Here is a 19,085-nt window from a genome sequence, read left to right on the forward strand (position 1 = left end):
CTGAAAGTAAGCCAGGTGTAATTTATTAAGTAATAAATTATTACATCATAGTGGCTGTCAATTCCTACTCACAGTGATTTAAAATTCAGTTCTCAATGACTGTATATTCTATCTGAGATAACTGATTTTGCAAAAATAAGTCATATGTATTTATTGAAAACTTTTACTTAAAAGCTCGTGTTTTCTAACCAGTCACTCAAGCTCTGCTTCCCGGGGAAGCACCCGCCTTTTTCAAGTGTTTTATCAAGTGTACAGGAAAATCAGTGCACTTCATATAAATGAAAACCAATCACATCGTCTGCATCAGCTCCGGAAAAGGGTGGGGGTGGGCAGGGCTCCCCCCCCCCCCGACCTCCGTTACTAGGCAACGGGATGCTGCGGCTAGAAGCGGCAGAGCTGAATGCTTGGGGCAAGGCAGTTGGTGGAGAGATCTTAAGCGACAGAAATGAGCCCCGGTAAGAACGATCCGGGAGGCTGTCCTCTAGAGGGAGGCTCTGGGAAATGGAGGATAGTGGAACCACACCCATGTCCCTTCATCCCAAAGCCTCCGGAGTTTTCCGGATGGGTCTGGTGTGCGTTATCTTCCCGACCTCAAATCCCCTGCTCAGTGAGAAAGCACTCGCCTGCCCCCTGGCGGGATGCCGCCTTCACCCCTATTTGCAGAGTTGACATCTCTACCTGATCATAGCGCGCCCTCTGGTGGCCACAGAGGGCGTGGGCGACCCGAATGTCCGTGCCTCGCTTCTTCACCTTCCCAGGCTACCTTCCAGCTCCAAAAGCTGTGCTCGGGTCTGTTCCAGAGAAGCACCTCGCGGAAGAAGATGAAGTTGACTCCATTCTCCTTTCAGCATCCAAGATCCTGAATTCCTCTGAGGGGGTAAAGGAAAGCGGGGGCAATGAACCAGGTAAAATCTACGTTTTTGCAGTAAATATTGGTGGGAAATGAGCTATAGCATGGGGAGGATATTTGAAAGAATTCAAACAGCCACGAGTTCCGATAAACAAAGACTCAGATGTGTAGAGTAACTTGAGGACCACAGAACACTGCCATTGGGATCTCACTTCCTGAAGAGAAGCCCAAAGGGACAGCACCCCTCTCACATGGGTGCACAGTGGGACATCAAGAGAAGGAGCCAGGACTTATGAGCAAAGGTGGCTTTTAGATTGATGGGTGGGACCCCAATCGTGAGTTCCCCAGGTGAGGCAGAGAGAATTGATGGAGTAGACATGGGACTGGGTTCCTTTTCACACGTTAGCCAATGCAAGGCCACACCTCCCCTGATAAAAGTCAACTTGATTGAAGATGGAGAACATGGAGGATGAGTAGACCATCGCTTTCTGTATTCCTCTGTTACCAGGCATGAAGACCTGTAATCTTCCCTGAGGAACCAGCAAAGTGGGGCAGGGTAACGAGACTAAATACCATCACAGATGGTTAAAGACATTTAAATAGCCTAGTATTTACCCCTGCGCTCAACAAAGGTCAGAAAAGCTGGAGTCGCCTCAATACGGCAAGCGCATGTGTGTTGCACTTAGAGGCTGAGGAGATGGTTTCAGGAGTGAAGTTCTTACTGGGCAAACATCAGCTCGAATCCCCTGTAAAGGTCAGACTCAGGGGAGACAGAATCCGGGAAGCCATGGACCATTTAGCCTCATGAACACAGCAGCAAATAAGAAGAGTTCACCTCAAACACAGTAGATGACTGATACTCCTGTGATACTCCACAGCATGACTTATACAAATAAGAGCAGCTAGTTAACTAACTAACATAACTAACCTTAACTTGTCAGGATGCGTATGAGGGGTACCTTCTGGTTGGTTCTGGCCCTCCTTTTCTGCTTCTGAGCCTCCATCCATTTGCTCAACTGCAAGCATTTTGAAGAACCTGCTGTATCAGGCCCTGATCTAGGAGTTGGGCATCTGTAATTATCAATGACAGTTGTCACTTTGACAGAAGCTAGAATCCCTCGGGTAATGAACCTCTGAGCCTGCCTGTAGGGGATCATATGGCTTTCAATGGCTGAGGTGGGAAGAGCTGCCCACTGTGGGTGGCACCATTCCTTGGCTGTGGTCTACACAGCTTAAATGGAGAAAGGAAGCTGAGCACCCACATGAACTCATTCTTTGCTCTCTGTTTATTTACTGTGTATGCAACTCAGCTATCTGTCCCATTGTAATTCACCCTGAAAGAATAGCCTGTACTCTTGAGCTATAATGCTGAGTTAAATCCCTTCCCACATAGGTTTCTTTTGTCAGAGTATTTTATAGTAGAACAGAAAACAAACTAAGACAGGATCCAAGACTATATATACAAGCTTTCATTTAGCTTATCTGTCAGCAGGAGAGCAGACATTGTTTACAAGGTAGCAGCCATTCCTATGGGGAAAGAGAAGGCAGAAGTATCTGGAGTGTTACAGGTAGGCGAGGTCTCTTCTGTTTTAAAGGGAGGAGGTGACCGGAGAGGGCTCCAGTTAGCAGGTCCCATCTGAGCAAAGACCAGAGGAGGTAAAGAAGAAATTGCAAAAAAAGTTCTACAAAAGAACATTTCAGGCATCAAGACCAGCAACAGCCCGAGGTCTGAGGTGGGAGAGAGGCTGGCTGGCTTGAGCAGTTAATTCCTGTGGATGAGGCAGAATGGGTAGGGCGGGGGATGGGGTATCAGGTGAAGGTTGGAGTGGGGTAGGAGAGAAGTAACTTTGTAACTCCGGGCAAGGATTTGGGGTTCTATTCTGAACAAACTGAGAAGCACTGGGAAGTTCTGAGCAGCCCCCCCCCCCCCACCTTGCGTTTGGACTAGAATTGTTCTCATGAACGAATTCGAAGGGTGATACACGCGTAGAGTTACCCATCACATTATGTTATAAAGCCAGAAGTCGATGTCCAGACAGCCTGATTCCATAGCTGATACCCTAACTTCCCTGGCAGAGTGCACTCCAACCCACAGGCCACCTACACTGCAGATGTCACTAGGCCTGTCAACAAAGTTAGTGTTTGCACTTGAGAACCACTTTAACTTTTTGCTTTTTAAATCGTCATGTTCCCCCTTAGCCTCAGTCACAGGCGTGCACTTAACACTTTTTGCATATATTGAATAGGACATAATTTTCTGCGGGCTTGGACATAAACTCCCTTTTTCTTTCTGATAAAAAGGTCATCCCCGTTGATAATTGAGTCTTTTTTTTTTTATTTCAGCACTTAAATATGAAATAGAAAACATAAGTGTTAGCAGTCCTTCTAGGCTCCACCCCACAGTTACCTAGCAACAGCCAGGTAATGCCTGGCTTACTATAAAAGGGGCTGCTTGGCCCCTGCTCACTCTCTTACTCTCTTACTCTCTGCCCCTTCTCCCTCTCTCCAGATGGCCTTGCCCCCTCTCTCCATGTGTTCCTGGCCAGTCTCTTCTCTTCTCTCTCTCCTGCTCCCCCCTCCTCCTCCCCTGCTGCTCTTCCTCTTCTCCTGCCTCCTCCTTCTCCTTCTTCCTCTTCTCCTTCTCTCTCTCTCCTCCTCCTCCTCCTCTTCTTCCTCTCTCTGTCTCTCTCTGTGTGTCTGTGTATCTACCTGTCTGTCTGTCTGTCTGTCTCTACTCCCCTTCCCATGCCCTAAATAAATTCTATTCCATTCTATATCCATCATGTGGCTGGTCCCTCAGGGGGAAGGGATGCCTCAGCATGGGCCTGCAGAGGTGCCCCCTTCCAACTTGCTCTACCAAACATATCCTAGCCTCTTTTCTCTTTTTAATACACAGTAAGATAGATATGAATAATATTTCTTACATTCTCAATAGATGATAAGATTCTTCAGGGGTGGGGCCATAGGCCTCACTCCTTCTAATGACTCCCAATAGGATACATTTAGCAAAGACTTAGTGAATGCTAAACTGTGATTCTGTGTTGTCTCCCGTGGATCTGTGATCATTCCCCTTCACATTCCAGAATCATATAGTGTCATGTGACTTCTCTAAGCATTACTGAATTTTGAAAGTATTTTTCCTTAGGAACAAGTAACACCCAAAGACTCATAGGAGAAACCAAAAAAAATTTTATTACCTTTAAAGATAGGTGGGTCCGATTTCCTGCCTGCTCACTGCCTGCACTGAATCACTCTGCTGAAGAAAAACTATTCATTTCTGAATCACACCATGAAGCTAAAACGAGCAGCTTAATGCTATTTGGAGTGCTTGCTTTATTGCCAAAATTAATCTTTTTCTAATGCTCCCTCCCCTAAATAACTATGTCGTTTCTCTCATGGCATGATCTTATGGAAAAGGTGGAAACAACTGGACCAAAATCTCTCATCCTTACATCTGCTAAGCTCCCTACTTCCTGTTTCAATGGAAGGATTGCCCTATTCAATCAATACTCAACTGATCCAAAGCCCTCCTCATCCAGAATTCTTCTGTCATGGCATCTCTCATTCTCCAGAATCAATCAATCTCTCTCTCTCTCTCTCTCTCTCTCTCTCTCTCTCTCTCTCTCTCTCTCCCCTCCCCCATATGTTTCCAGCAAACAAGCATGTTGGAATCTCCAATAGCTAAAATTTTAAGTTAAAAATAAATCCTCTTAGGCTGGTGAGATGACCTGGCTCAGAAAGCAAAAATACAAACAAAGATAACTTTAGGAACTAAATGACACATGTTCTGTATTTTGCTCCTTAGAATATGGCTGTGCGTCAGAACCAGAAAATCAAATCCAACCACAATCAGCACTGAAAGTAAGTCTGTTTCATTTAATTATGTGCAAAACCCTTTCTGAGTGAATACTGGGTCTTCCACGTTATTCTCACCAAAAAAAAAAAAAAAAAAAAAAAAAAAAAACTACGCGCATGCGTAGAAATTCCACACAATCCCCGCCCCACCCCCAAATGTCAATCAAGACAGAGCATCAGCAGCCCAGCTAAGGATGAGTTAGCTGGCTCATGTGATCCTTTTTGGAAACAAGCCACACTGGGGTTTGTTTGTTAATCCTAGCCTTTGAAGACTATGCCTGGCCACCTGAAAGTGTTCCATTTGACGCGCTGTTAAATGTCATTCTAGGTCCTACAACATCAGCTGGAGTCGTTTCAGGCTCTGCGGATGCAGACTCTACAGAACGTCAGCATGGTATGATTGGTGTAGTCCATACGGAGGGCATCTCCTAGTTGTAGGTACCAACCCATCTTCTAAAGCCGTCAGCAGCCGGTTATTAAGTGGATGCGGAGTTTTGACTGTGAGGCCGAATGAAAAGGCTGCCTGGGGCAGATGCAGCTCAGTGATTGAGCCGTTGCCTAGGCGCAGAAACTTGGGCTTGATCCTCGCACTGCAAATAAGTAGATAGTCCTTCCTACATAGAGACTCTCTCTGTACGATTTAAACTAAAACTCAAAAGTGGTCCTGGGGGGCGGGGGATATACTCTATCACCCCGAGTCACTGAAGATCCTAGGAACAGATCACTCCCGGTGGCACGATTCATACGATCAAGGCTTTTAGTGTTCAGGAGCGAGCCTCGGGCACACTGTGATCTGCTTTCCAGAATGAGGGGTTGTCAGATTACACATCTTGGGAACCGGTTGGAAGGTGCTCCAGAGCCTTCTAAACTCAAGTCTGGAGAAGGAGAGAAACGGGAAGGGAAGGGTGAGGAAAGGCAAGGGGCAGGGAGAGAATGCACTTCGTTCTGAAAGCTGGCGATACTAAGGTCGCTTGCTGTGACTCTGAGTCCCACAAATGGGTTCAGAAGCAATTCATGACCATCCCTCTCTAGAGAGAGACTCATTGCTGAGTTGTAGACCCAATCTTGCAGCTAAAGGGAGAACTGGTGTCATCAAGGGCTCACACACACTACATCTGGAGAAATGAGAGGGATTGTAGTAGAAAGCGAATAGCAGGTGTACTAACACAGTCACTAATGGCCTGACATCAACTCTGACCCAATGTCCTTGTATTGAACTGCAGGGAAGTAGACGACGAACTTTGTGGCAGTTGACAGGATGTGCTCCGTTCCGATGATAGATGTCAAAGATTTCTTATTTACTCCACAATTTAAAAAGTAACCCCTCTAAAATTGCAAATGTAGTTCATAATTTTTTACTATTTTACTAGAGGTTTCTGATTTTTTTTCACAAACACAGTATTTTCTTAAAAGTCCTTTAATGACTGAAATTACAATAAATAAGTTTAACCTATTCTCTTAATGGCAAAGAACTTACGTTCAGGAAATGTGATACTATCTTTCAACAATGTGCTTCTGCACATATGCAAACTTTCAAACTCTAACACTGTCAATTTATCTTTTAAAGGTACAGTCTGAAATCAGTGAAATACTGAACAAAAGTATTGTTGAAGTAGAAACCCCACAATTTAACTCGGAAAAAAGTCTAGTATTCAGCATGCATCCTGAAAAGGATTTGGTATGTTTTCAGTAAATCATTCCCCCTTCTGGTGTTTCAGATCTATCCCTACAACTGGTTCTCACATCTCTCTATCTACCTATCTATTGATCTATCATCTATCAATCATCTATCTGTCTATCCCAAAAAGGAATAATGGAGCATCAGAGATGAAAATAAGGAAATATCTGTCTTGAGACACTTAAATGAAGTATGTTGCTCTCTATACTGTAAAATTTGACCATCCCTTTAAGAGAGGCATTTCACTTCGTCTAAATGCTGAAAATACCCAAGCATCAAAGCAGTTTGGTTGGCCTACCTGTCCAGAGGGGATTGACCAACTAAGGATGAAGTCTATAGAAAAGCCCCACACCAGAGTGGCCAATATTGTTCATGCTGGCAAGAAAATTACATTTCCAGGACCTGTGGTCCTAAAATCACCCCCTTTGAATCCAGGAACTTGGAAACGAAGGCTAACAACTAGCCCAGTAGCAGAAACACTCATTTCCTTGATTTCCCGTGTGGCCTATCTACTTAAGAGAATCTCTTAGGGCATAATACGTATACTACATTTCTGCCTCTGAAATTAAGAGGTTGACCGAGGTATCTCACCCTCTAAGGAAGGAAGGAAGGCAGCCCTAAACCACTCTGTGGTAGATCTCAAGACAGTTGGTGTTAGTTTGCGTGCCCAGATAAACAGAGAGGGATACATCACTGACTTCTCTGGTTAGTAGGGAAATACTTAGTGAGGTTGTACACACAAATCTGCCTCAAACTTTCTTAATCTCTTGGTCACGTGGGAAATGACCACCTGTTTATAGCATGCTTTCTATTGCCGCCAGCCTAACGAGACACAAGAAGAAATACCTTCCACCAAGACTCTCCATTCGATGGGAGAGACCTTCAGTAGTAACAGTGACACTGGTCTCCCTCAGGGCACAGATATTCCACCCCAGATTCAGGTCAAGGACATGCTAGCTCTGCAGGGCCTGAGAACTACCGCTGATAACTCACCTCCCAAGAAAGCTATGAACACTTCGGAGCAGCCCAGCGCCACAAAGAGTTTCAGCCTCTATCAGTTTCTACCTCAGGGTCCTCAAACAGCGGTGCCCCAAGCTGCTCCCGTGATTCTGGATAAATCCACCATCACCACCCCTTTCCCAAAGCATGGGTTCTGTGCAAACTTAGACGACATCTGCCACTCGATCAAGCACATGAAAGAGGAGCTTCAGAAGTCACACGACAAGGAGCTGGCACTCACAAGTGAACTCCACACTTTCCAGGCAGACGCGAGTACTCAAGGTCACCACAAACATGAGCCGTTTCCCATGCATAGCTCAAAACTTAATTTTATCCAGCAAGAAAACATGGAAGGTAACTTAAGTGAAGACATGAAATCGAAGAGAATTTCCGAATTAGAGGCCTTAGTGAGCAAACTGCTCCCACTCAGGGACACGGTGTCAAAACTGCATGTGAACTTTTGTAGGAAATGTAAAAAGTTATCTAAAAGTGAAGTATACCGTGGGAAGAAGAATGAGAAAAATAAAGACATCCCTATCACCAGCAAGAACATTATGGATTTAAAGTTCCACTCCCGAGCTCCAAGGTACACTCTGTCGGTCCTGGACCTAGGGAAACACAAAATAAAAGACAAAGAAGGCCAAGCGTTCATAGTCAGCCAAGGACCCGCAACGCTTGAAAACGAGAAGTTACCCAAAGGCAAGTTCATCCCAGAGCAGTGCGTCCCCAAGCAGAGCGTCGCCAAAATTCATTACCTACAGAATTACCTAAAAGAATCCTTGCAGAATCAGAAAAAGATGACCGAACTGGAGAACGAAAACCTAGCCCTTAAGACCAAAATGAAGCCCCTTGTGTTCACCGCACAATCCCTGATCCAGAAGGTGGAAGCCCACGAGAAGCAACTGAAGTCTCTGGCTGAAGAAAAGAGTGCTCTTCAGTCCAAGTTAAGCAAAGCAGAGGAAGAGAACAAAGACTGCCTCAGGGAACTTAAGAAAATCGTCAGCACTTACAACGTCCTCGGAGGCCAACACAAAATGCTAGAGGAGAAAAATAGTCAGCTCTCTCTGGAAAAGCAACAGATGCTGGAAACGATAGATCACCTGAAGAGCAAGGAACACAAGTCCCAAAGTGACATGGCCGTCCTCCAAAACGAAAACAGTAGAATGAACATAGAAATAGAAGCCATGAAAACAAGCATGCTGTTGGTACAAGACGAAAGGGAAATGCTAGAGAAAGAGACGTACCAGCTCCTGAAAGACAAGAGCACGCTCGAGAGTGACCTGAAAGAGAGCAAGCTGGAGATCCTGCAGCTGAAAGAAAAGGAGAGACTGATTAAAGCGGAGCAGGAGTCGCTTCTTCACAGTCTAGACACAGCTAAAGCGGAGAAGCTGAGTCTGGAGGCGACACTGCAGGAGTCCACTTCCACCAGACAGAAGTTGGAAAGGAAGCTCGTGGATATTCAAGCCTACCAGTCAGCCGCGGAGGAGAAGTTCCTGAAAGAAATCAAGAGTGCAAAGTCGGAGACAAGCATCTACAAAAACAACTTGGCCGAAATCAGCAAGGAGTGTGAGATCTTGTCCAAAATGGTCATGGAGATTAAGGCGGATAACCAGATTCTGAAAGAAGAACTCAAGAAACACAGTCAAGAAAACACCAAGTTCGAAAATAGCATCAGTCGGCTCACCGAAGACAAGATACTTCTGGAAAACTACGTGAGAAGCATAGAAAATGAGAAAGACACCCTGGAATTTGAGATGCGGAATCTTCAGCGAGACTACTTGAGTTTAAGTGATAAAGTCTCCAGTCAGAACAACAGCGCATCAAAATCAACCTATATTTCAAGACGAGAAAAACTCTACTTCGATAACTACGATGCCTATGAAGATGCTTCCAGTCTTAGGAATCGGCCTGTGGCTTCTGACTTGAAAGGTGCGTACATTCTGATAGATAAGTAGGCATCTTTAAGACTCTAATTAGCTTATCAGCACTAAACAAAATATAGAAGTAAGAAGAGGGGCCTAGAGAGGGGGCTCAGAGGCTGGGAGTATATACTGCTCTAGCAGGGGACCCAAGTTTGGTCCCTGGTACCCATTTACCCCAAAAGTGGACCCAACACCCAGCTTCAGGGGATCCAGCGTCTTCTTTCAGGGATGCCTGCATCCATAGGTGTGCAGATCCCCATGGAGACACACATATATACACATAACAAAAAAATAAAAAAATCTTTAAAAGAGAACATAAAGATGAATACAATTTCGTTTTGTAAGATAGTGTATCTGATTTGTTATATAATAGAATCATTTAAGAATTTTGTTCTATAGATACACTGAATGTTTACCTAGCGTCTTTGGGAGGTAGAAGTATTTGAAAATACTTATTGGAAATGTACTTAGCATTCACAACTTTTAAGACATTTTCTTTTCTTTTTCAGGAATACCACATAAACTGTATCAACGGCTTCCATCCAAGATATGTAAATAAATTTCAAAAGAAATCAGTGTTTTAAAAACATTTTTTCCAAGTAATTTTCCTCCATAAAATAATATTGAAGTAACTTTTACCTCTGGTTCCAAAGGTCTCATGAATGATTAAACTGGTTTTAAAGTAGATATTAGAATTACATTAGAGAGTCAAGAACTATGGAAAAGGTGTTATCAAACTCTAAGCTCACATGTTGGTCTTTCATGGTTTCACAAAAGCTAAAGGGAGAATGAAGCTCCGGGTCAGAGAGTAAGGGGAGCTCGCTGCTACTCAAAGCACATATGCATTTGTCCTTCACACATATTCCCACAACATAGAGAGCCACATAGAAGGTTACATTGTAGAGGATAAACCTGTCCTGTCTCCAAAGAGCTGGTGTTGTGAAATCAGACTTACCCTTTGTTGTACTGGATCAAACTATCCAATCTATTTTGGCTCTGTAATTCCTTGTTGAGTTCTGTCAGATGCTTTTATCCATTACTTGAAACAATTTTTTTCTCCTTAGTACATTGTTATATTAATTTTGACACACCTCCCATTCCTGGAATAAAGCCTACCAGGCAGGTTACTATTCTTTTCATGTCAATTCCTGGGCTTAACTTTACATCCGCCATTTAGAATTTCTTCTACAAAAGGACATTGGTTTATATATTTCCAGGCAAGGACTTTGTATGGTTTTAGTAATAGCAAACTCGTGGCCTGTAAAATGCCAGGTGTATCCTTCCATGCTTACTGCAATAGCTCAGTGACAGACTATGCCTGGAATGTGGTGGCCGCTTGGCATTTGTAGGGAATGGTGAGTGTATACCAGAGAGTCTCACGATGGACAGTCACTTGGTAAGCTAGAGATATAGAACGCACTGAACATCGAAAACTTTAGACAAGGTGGACTTGTGTGTCTCTTGCTAATCAGGAAGGATTGCAAATTTCCTTTGAAGATCTTTAAATGAAATAATTATTGTTTTCTACCCAGCTCCTATAGATTTCTAATCAATGTCCTTGATAAGCATGCTACAGGGAAGCAGGCCTTCTCAGTTTTTTTTTTCTTTCTTCTGTCAACTAGTTTGCATCTTATATTTGATTCCCTACAAGTAAATAAATTGCACTACCCTGATCTCTGATTTTGACAGGGGATACTGTAACTTGAAAACATTTAGTAATCCTCTTAACTGTTGAAAACTGAAGAATTTTTCCAGGGAACACAATATAAATTGCTTGATAGCTCTAAGCAGCCGGAATGCCTGGCTTCCCACTTCTGGTTGTACTGCCTTGAACATGAGATTCAACCTCTCTCTGCCTCCATCTCGTCACTGGTTACGTGAACACCAAATGGTTAACCACCACAAACACATTTAATAGAATGGTACATAGAATGGCTCCCAACGCATAATAAGCATTAACTATTAGTTCATTTTTTTGATGTTTTAAACAAAATACCATCATTGGAAATACAGTGATAAATAATAAAAAGTCAGATTAATAAATTAACTTGTAACAAATTATTCAGTGTATGATGATAAAATAGGTGGTTCAAGCATACGTTCCAGCTTAGGAAATGCTTTTAATTCAGTCTTCAGGAGAATTCTTTTTGGTAAATAGTGCAGATGAGAAAAGTGTCAAAAGGTTAATTTGTTCCAGTATACATAGCTAGAGCCAGTCATTTATATATACACACATATACCTAGCTGGTCTGAGCTGCGACATTTACATATAAAAAGATCAAGCAGTATCTTTAGAAACAGCAATCTTGGTACTATTTCTAAAAAGTTATACTGTACTAGGGCTGAACTGTCCAGCTGCTTTAGAGTGTCTTGCTCCTCGTGTTTGTTTCTTTTTAAGATGTATTTTTTGAGAATTTCATACAGCATATTTTTTCTTTTTTCTTTCTTTTCTTTTATTTTCTTTTTTCTTTTTGTTTGTTTGTTTGTTTTTGGCTTTTTGAGACAGGGTTTCTCTGTGTAGTCCTGGCTGTCCTGGAACTCACTTTGTAGACCAGGCTGGCCTTGAACTCAGAAATCTGCCTGCCTCTGCCTCTCAAGTGCTGGGATTAAAGGTGTGCATCACCCCCGCCCGGCACATATTTTTATCATATTCTTTTCCACACCTCCCCAAGTCCACCAGACCCTACCCACCTAATTTTGTGTTCTCTCTCTCTCTCTCTCTTTCATAAATAAATAAATAAATAAATAAATAAATCGCAAAACCAAAAAGCCACTAAAAGCATGGAGTACATTTTGTGTTGGCCAACTGCTCCTGAGATTGCAGCCTGCCCTGTAATGCCGTTGATATGCTCAGCATCAGGCCATTGAAGACAACTGACGATCCCCACCCAACAGCTGTCACTGGGGAATAGGTTCTTGCCTGGGGTGAGACTGTGTTGAGATTTTTGTGCCACACGCTTGTGCAGGTCTTGTGAGTTCATTCATGCAGCTGGCCTGTCATGTCTGGAGGGCACTGTTCCCTTGGAGTCATCCACCACCTCCAGACCTTATAAGCCCTCTGCCTTCTCTGCACATCCCTGAATCCTTAGAGGAGGAGTGTGATAGAGACACCCCAGTCAGTGATGAGTACTCCCAAGTCTCTGTCTCTGCACACCATCCAGTTGTGGGTCTCTGTGTTAATATCCACCTACTGCAAGAAGTATCTTCCCTGACAAGGTGCACTGATCCTCCGTCAGGTGTGTGATTAGTAAAGAGCTTTCCCCTCTCTTCTTCTTCCTGCCTTCCCGTGGTGAATTTTGTCTCAGAGACCTCTGCCCTGCTGAAGACAAGATGATACCAGGAAATGCTAAAAATGGGCATCCTCCCCTGAAATTCCAAGCTACAGCTGTTACGCCAGATGGTGAATTCAAGGATCTGAGACTAATACAAAAGGAAATATGCTAAGTTCTCCTTTTACTCCCCCAACTTCCCTTTCCTGTGCCCCACGGAGGTCATTACTTTCAGGGTAGATAGGGTAGATTAACTTAAGAAACATGCTGGCAAGTGATTGGTACAAAATATGGTGTGATTCAAGATATGCCTTCCTTAGATACCATAGAAAACGTTGACATAACAGTCAAAGAACACGCAAAAAGCAAAAAGCTCCTAACCCAAAACATCCAGGAAATCCAGGACTCAATGAGAAGACCAAACCTAAGGATAATAGGTATAGGAAAGAGTGAAGATTCCCAATTTAAAGGACCAGTAAATATCTTTAACAAAATTATAGAAGAAGACTTCCCTAACCTAATGAAAGAGATGCCCGTGAACATACAAGAAGCCTACAGAACTCCAAATACACTGGACCAAAAAAGAAATTCCTCCCGACACATAATAATCAAAATAACAAACGCACTGAATAATGATAGAATACTAAAAGCAGTAAGGGAAAAAGGTCAAGTAACATATAAAGATGGGCCTGACCAGGCGGGGTGGTACACACCTTTAATCCCAGCACTTGGGAGGCAGAGGCAGGAGGATTTCTGAGTTTGAGGCCAGCCTGGTCTACAAAATGAAGTCCAGGACAGCCAGGGCTATACAGAGAAACCCTGTCTCAAAAAACAAAACAAAACAACAACAACAACAACAATAATAATAATAAATAAAAAGGCAGACCTATCAGAATTACACCAGATTTCTTACCAGAGACAATGAAAGCTAGCAGATCCTGGGCAGATGTCATACAGACTCTAAGAGAACACAAATGCCAGTCAAGGCTACTATACCCAGCAAAACTCTCAATTACCATAGAGGGAAAAAAACAAGATATTCCATGACAAAACCAAATTTACACAATATCTTTCCACAAATCCAGCTCTACAAAGAATAATAGATGGAAAACACCAACACAAGGAGTGAAACTACACCAGAGAAAAAACAAGAAAGTAATCTTTTTTTTTCCATTTTTTATTAGGTATTTAGCTCATTTACATTTCCAATGCTATACCAAAAGTCCCCCATGCCCCCTCTATTCCCCTACCCACCCACTCCCCCTTTTTGGCCCTGGCGTTCCCCTGTACTGGGGCATATAAAGTTTGCAAGTCCAATGGGCCTCTCTTTGCAGTGATGGCCGGCTAGGCCATCTTTTGATACATATGCAGCTAGAGACAAGAGCTCCGGGGTACTGCTTAGTTCATATTGTTGTTCCACCTATAGGGTTGCAATTCCCTTTAGTTCCTTGGGTGCTTTCTCTAGTTCCTCCATTGGGGGCCCTGTGGTCCATTCAATAGCTGACTGTGAGCATCCACTTCTGTGTTTGCTAGGCCCTGGCAAAATCTCACAAGAGACAGCTATATCTGGGTCCTTTCAGCAAAATCTTGCTAGTGTATACAATGGTGTCAGCGTTTGGAAGCTGATCATGGGATGGATCTCTGGATATGGCAATCACTAGATGGTCCATCCTTTCGTCACACTTCCAGATTTTGTCTCTGTAACTCCTTCCATGTGTGTTTTGTTTCCTATTCTAAAAAGGGGCAAAGTGTCCACACTTTGGTCTTCCTTCTCTTGAGTTTAATGTTTTTAGCAAATTATATCTTATATCTTATATCTTAAATTAAATTATATTAAATTAAATTATATTAAATTAAATTATATCTTATATCGTCTCAAGGATAAAAGAACCTCTGGTGGAATCACCATGCCCGACCTAAAGATGTACTACAGAGCAATTGTGATAAAAACTGCATGGTACTGGTATAATGACAGACAAGTAGACCAATGGAACAGAATTGAAGACCCAGAGCTGAACCCACACACCTATGGTCACTTGATCTTTGACAAGGGAGCTAAAACCATCCAGAGGAAAAAAGATAACATTTTCAACAAATGGTGCTGGCACAACTGGCTGTTATCATGTAGAAGATTTCGAATTGATCCAGTTCTATCTCCTTGTACTAAGGTCAAATCTAAGTGGATTAAGGATCTCCACATAAAACCAGAGACCCTGAAACTTATAGAGGAGAAAGTAGGGAAAACCCTCGAAGATATGGGTACAGGGGAAAAATTCCTGAATAGAACAGCAATAGCTTGTGCTGTAAGATCAAGAATCGATAAATGGGACCTCATAAAATTGCAAAGCTTCTGCAAGGCAAAAGACACCGTCAATAAGACAAAAAGACCACCAACAGATTGGGAAAGGATCTTTACCTATCCCAAATCGGACAGGGGAAAGTAATCTTTCAACAAACTCACACAAACATAATTCCACCTCTAACAACAAAAATAATAAGTAACAATCACTTTTCCTTAATATCTCTTAATGTGAAAATTAATATTACCAACATATCCCAATCAACTGAAATTCAAAAATATGAGGAATTATAAATTTGTTGGCTGTTATCCAGTGGTGTCTCTAAATTGGTAATTGGAGAAATAGGTCCAATATTGCACAATCCATATACGTTTTCACTTGTTTGTACATGACAGTGTCTTACTGTGTACTACATAATGGTCTTGAAATCATGCTTCTCCTGTCTCAGCCTATTAGTAGGATTGTTTATTTGATGTTTTTACACTATACTACGGTTTTCAGAACAGCTTACATATTTCAAAATTATTTACACAGCCAAAAGAAATGTAGACAATTAATTTGGGAGGTGGCTTGTAAGAGAACAACAAAGAGTGAGACTGAATGTTTTGCTTGATATTTATAATTATTCTATCAATTTTGAAGGAGAGGACCTTATAAGTTACTCTTTTCTGAGATGAATGCTTTTCAAAAATCATCACAACCAATGAACCAGAATCTTACCCTCACCTAATGTCTATGCCACCCTCCAAGCAGAACCATTGTTCATTGAAACAGTTGATGAATGACTTCATGGATAGACCATCTTAATACACACACCATTTCTTAAATGAATGTAACCAGTTCCCTGTGGGCTGAGAATGATGACAATAACTCAAGTCAAATAGCTTTGACCATAGCAGGAAATCTGTATCCAAAAATCATGCCTACAATTCATTCCTTGGCACAGCAGAACTGTCAACTCTTAGCTTATCTACTATGGAGGTAAAATCCTTTGGTGATGTGAGGGACATTGAAGTACAGCCTTATTACAATGAACTCCAATGTCTAAAAATTGTTCTTATTTTGGGTTTGTGCCACAGTAAGAGCCAAGATTTTAAAGCTCTACTAAAAACAAAACAAACAAACAAAAAGACTTTTATCTATTTATGTTCATTTAATAACATTCCACTACTTTTATGATTGGTATAAAAATATATATTGTGTTGAATATAATAAAAAAATTAGTTAAATTTAAAAAAAAAAGATATGTCTTCCCTACAGGGTTGGGAAGTCAGTCTTTCTTTGGCTGGTGAGAATGACTGTTGCGGTAAATCTCTTCATCCCAAATATACCCTGGCAATGAAAACTCAACTCAATTAATATGAATACAGGCTGTGCACCTAGATTGGGTAGATCAATTGCTACACTACCATATTCCACATCTATGAGACCCTTAGAACTTGCAGTTTCTCCAGGCCATGTGCTTCTGCTCAGCTTTTCTTCTTCTTTCTCCTCTGTGTCCTCCCCCTCCACTTCTGCTCCACTTTCCCTTTTATCTGCCCAATCATCAGCTCTCCTTTATTTTACAAATTAAGGTGGAAAGCAGGTTTACAGGAAATCACCTGAGTGCTAACACATTCCTTGTTCTCAACCACTCACAGGAAACCCGGAATTAACATCAAATATAATTAGCTCCAGGGCTATCCACCACAAATGGCATCTCAGTCACTGGGCATTGTTCATTTGTAATGCCTACTCTACCTGAACTGAGGGAAATAAAGGGTGTTTTGTCTTGTCCCATTTTGTGGGATGCCTCTCTGTTCAAATGATGTTGTCCTCTGTTGTATAGAAGTTTTTGTTAGATAAGGTCCCATTTATGACTTGTTGGTCTTAAAACGTGTGTTTTTCCAGGACCTGTTCAGGGAGTCCTTCCCTATGCAAATGAGTTCTGCCAGATTAGTTAATTCCTCCATGGTTCAGTTAACATCTATAAACCTTGTTACAAGTATTGAGCAATGTTGTTAGATGCTTTCTAGCACAGATTAATGGCTGGCTAAAAAGCTTATCTCAGTCCTCACTCACTGATGGTGGATAAGAAAACTACCCAAGTCATACCTACCTATTTGAATGGAATCCTAATAGTCTGAAGTTGTCCAGACTGTATAGTCTTAAATTGTCAGTCAGCAGTCCATTGCCTCTAACGCTGTCATATTTGAGTGATGTGTACCCAAGAATGCATAATGAAGCTGTTTTGCATGGAACTACATGATACTGTGTGTCTTCTTTCTTTAGAAAACTTCTATTACTCATGGATTACACTTCAAGATTTGACTTTTTTTTTTTTTTTTGAAGATTACATTCTACCTAGAAATGTAGATCTATGGCAGGATTAATATAGTCAAAATGGCTATCCTGGTGAAAACAATCTACAGATTCAATGCAATCCCCATCAAAATTCCAACTCAATTCTTCACTGAGTTAGAAAGGGCAATTTGCAAATTCATCTGGAATAATAAAAAACCTAGGATAGCAAAAACTATTCTCAACAATAAAAGAACCTCTGGTGGAATCACCATGCCTGACATTAAGCTGTACTACAGAGCAATTGTGATAAAAAACTGCATAGTACTGGTACAGTGACAGACAGGTAGATCAATGGAATAGAATTGAAGACCTAGAAATGAATCCACACACCTATGGTCACTTGATCTTTGACAAGGAAGCTAAAGCCATTCAGTGGAAAAAAGACAGCATTTTCAACAAATGGTGCTGGCACAACTGGCAGATATCATGTAGAAGAATTCATATTGATCCATTCTTATCTCCTTGTACAAAGCTCAAGTCTAAATGGATCAAAGACCTTCACATAAAACCAGAGACACTGAAATTAATAAAGGAGAAAGTGGGGAAAAGCCTAGAAGATATGGGCAAGGGGAAAAATTCCTAAACAGAACAGCAATGGCTTATGCTATAAGATCAAGAATTGACAAATGGGATCTCATAAAATTGCAAAGCTTCTGTAAGGCAAAAGACACTGTCAATAAGACAAAAAGGCCACCAACAGATTGGGAAAGTATTTTTACCAATCCTAAATCTGATAGGGGACTAATATCCAATATATACAAAGAGCTCAAGAAGCTGGACTCCAGAAATTCAAATAACCCCATTAAAAATGGGGTACAGAGCTAAACAAAGAATTCTCAACTGAGGAATACCGAATGGCTGAGAAGCACCTGAAAAAATGTTCAACATCCTTAATCATCAGGGAAATGCAAATAAAAACAACCCTGAGATTCCACCTCACACCTGTCAGAATGGCTAAGATCAAAAATTCAGGTGACAGCAGATGCTGGTGAGGATGTGGAGAAAGAGGAACACTCCTCCATTGTCGGTGGGATTGCAAGCTTGTACAACCACTCTGGAAGTCAGTCTGGCAGTTCCTCAGAAAACTGGACATAGTACTACCAGAAGATCCAACAATACCTCTCCTGGGCATATACCCAGAAGATGTTCCAACTGGAAATAAGGACACATGCTCCACTGTGTTCATAGCAGCCTTATTTATAATAGAAGCTGGAAAGAACCCAGATGTCTCATCAACAGAGGAATAGATACAGAAAATGTGGTACATTTACACAATGGACTACTACTCAGCTATTAAAAACAATGAATTTATGAAATTCTTGGACAAATGGATGTATCTGGAGGATATCATCCTTAGTAAGGTAACCCAATCACAAAAGAGTGCAAAAGATATGCACTCACTGATAAATGGATATTAGCCCAGAAACTTAGAATATCCAAGATACAATTGTAAAACACAAGAAAATCAAGAAGAGGGAAGACCAATGTGTGGATACTTCATTCCTCCCTAGAATAGGGAACAAAACACCCATGAAAAGAGTTACAGAGACAAAGTTTGGAGCTAAGACGAAAGGATGGACTATCCAGAGACTACCCCACCTGAGGATCCATCCCATAATCAGCCATCAAACCCAGACACTATTGCATATGCCAGCAAGATTTTACTGAAAGGACCCTGATATAGCTGTCTCCTGTGAGGCTATGCCACTGCCTGGCAAATACAGAAGTGGATGCTCACAGTCATCTATAGGATGGAACACAGGGCCCCCAATGGAGAAGCTAGAGAAAGTACCCAAGGAGCTGAAGGGATCTGCAACCCTATAGGTGGAACAATAATATGAACTAACCAGTACCCCCAGAGCTCATGTC

At 41.9% G+C, this 19,085-nt stretch overlaps 2 protein-coding genes across 4 annotated transcripts in view; one reads left to right on the forward strand and one right to left on the reverse strand.

Moving 5' to 3' along the window:
• Positions 1-359: 359 nt before the first annotated feature.
• On the forward strand, positions 360-11,347 carry Ccdc110 (coiled-coil domain containing 110). 2 transcript variants are annotated; one of them, NM_001033246.3, is made up of 7 exons: positions 360-455; positions 759-905; positions 4,656-4,711; positions 5,034-5,099; positions 6,273-6,383; positions 7,205-9,311; positions 9,814-11,347. In NM_001033246.3, the coding sequence occupies exons 1-7, from the start codon at positions 446-448 to the stop codon at positions 9,861-9,863; spliced, it is 2,547 nt and encodes an 848-aa protein (NP_001028418.1). In that variant the 5' UTR covers positions 360-445; the 3' UTR covers positions 9,864-11,347. The 2 variants fall into 2 exon arrangements, with proteins under 2 accessions (NP_001028418.1, XP_006509376.1); XM_006509313.4 differs by having other exon boundaries at positions 369-905; positions 9,814-10,971.
• 1700029J07Rik (RIKEN cDNA 1700029J07 gene) overlaps positions 4,937-19,085 on the reverse strand; it is a 36,293-nt gene continuing 22,144 nt past the window's right edge. Inside the window, exon 9 of one of the 2 annotated variants that reach the window (XR_378912.4) lies at positions 4,937-5,580. The gene's annotated coding sequence lies outside the window, so the exon portion shown is untranslated. Of the gene's footprint in view, positions 5,581-11,746; positions 12,621-19,085 lie in introns of those variants that run through there. The other variant, XR_003947334.1, reaches the window with a different exon arrangement.

This window comes from Mus musculus, chromosome 8 (assembly GCF_000001635.26).
Source record: "Mus musculus strain C57BL/6J chromosome 8, GRCm38.p6 C57BL/6J".
Taxonomy (NCBI): domain Eukaryota; kingdom Metazoa; phylum Chordata; class Mammalia; order Rodentia; family Muridae; genus Mus; species Mus musculus.

Coding starts and splice junctions, on each gene's coding strand:
- Ccdc110 (XM_006509313.4), top strand. CDS start 728: ATGTCCGTGCCTCGCTTCTTCACCTTCCCAGGCTACCTTCCAGCTCCA. Junction 906..4,655: donor AAGCGGGGGCAATGAACCAG/GTAAAATCTACG, acceptor TTTGCTCCTTAG/AATATGGCTGTGCGTCAGAA. Junction 4,712..5,033: donor AACCACAATCAGCACTGAAA/GTAAGTCTGTTT, acceptor ATGTCATTCTAG/GTCCTACAACATCAGCTGGA.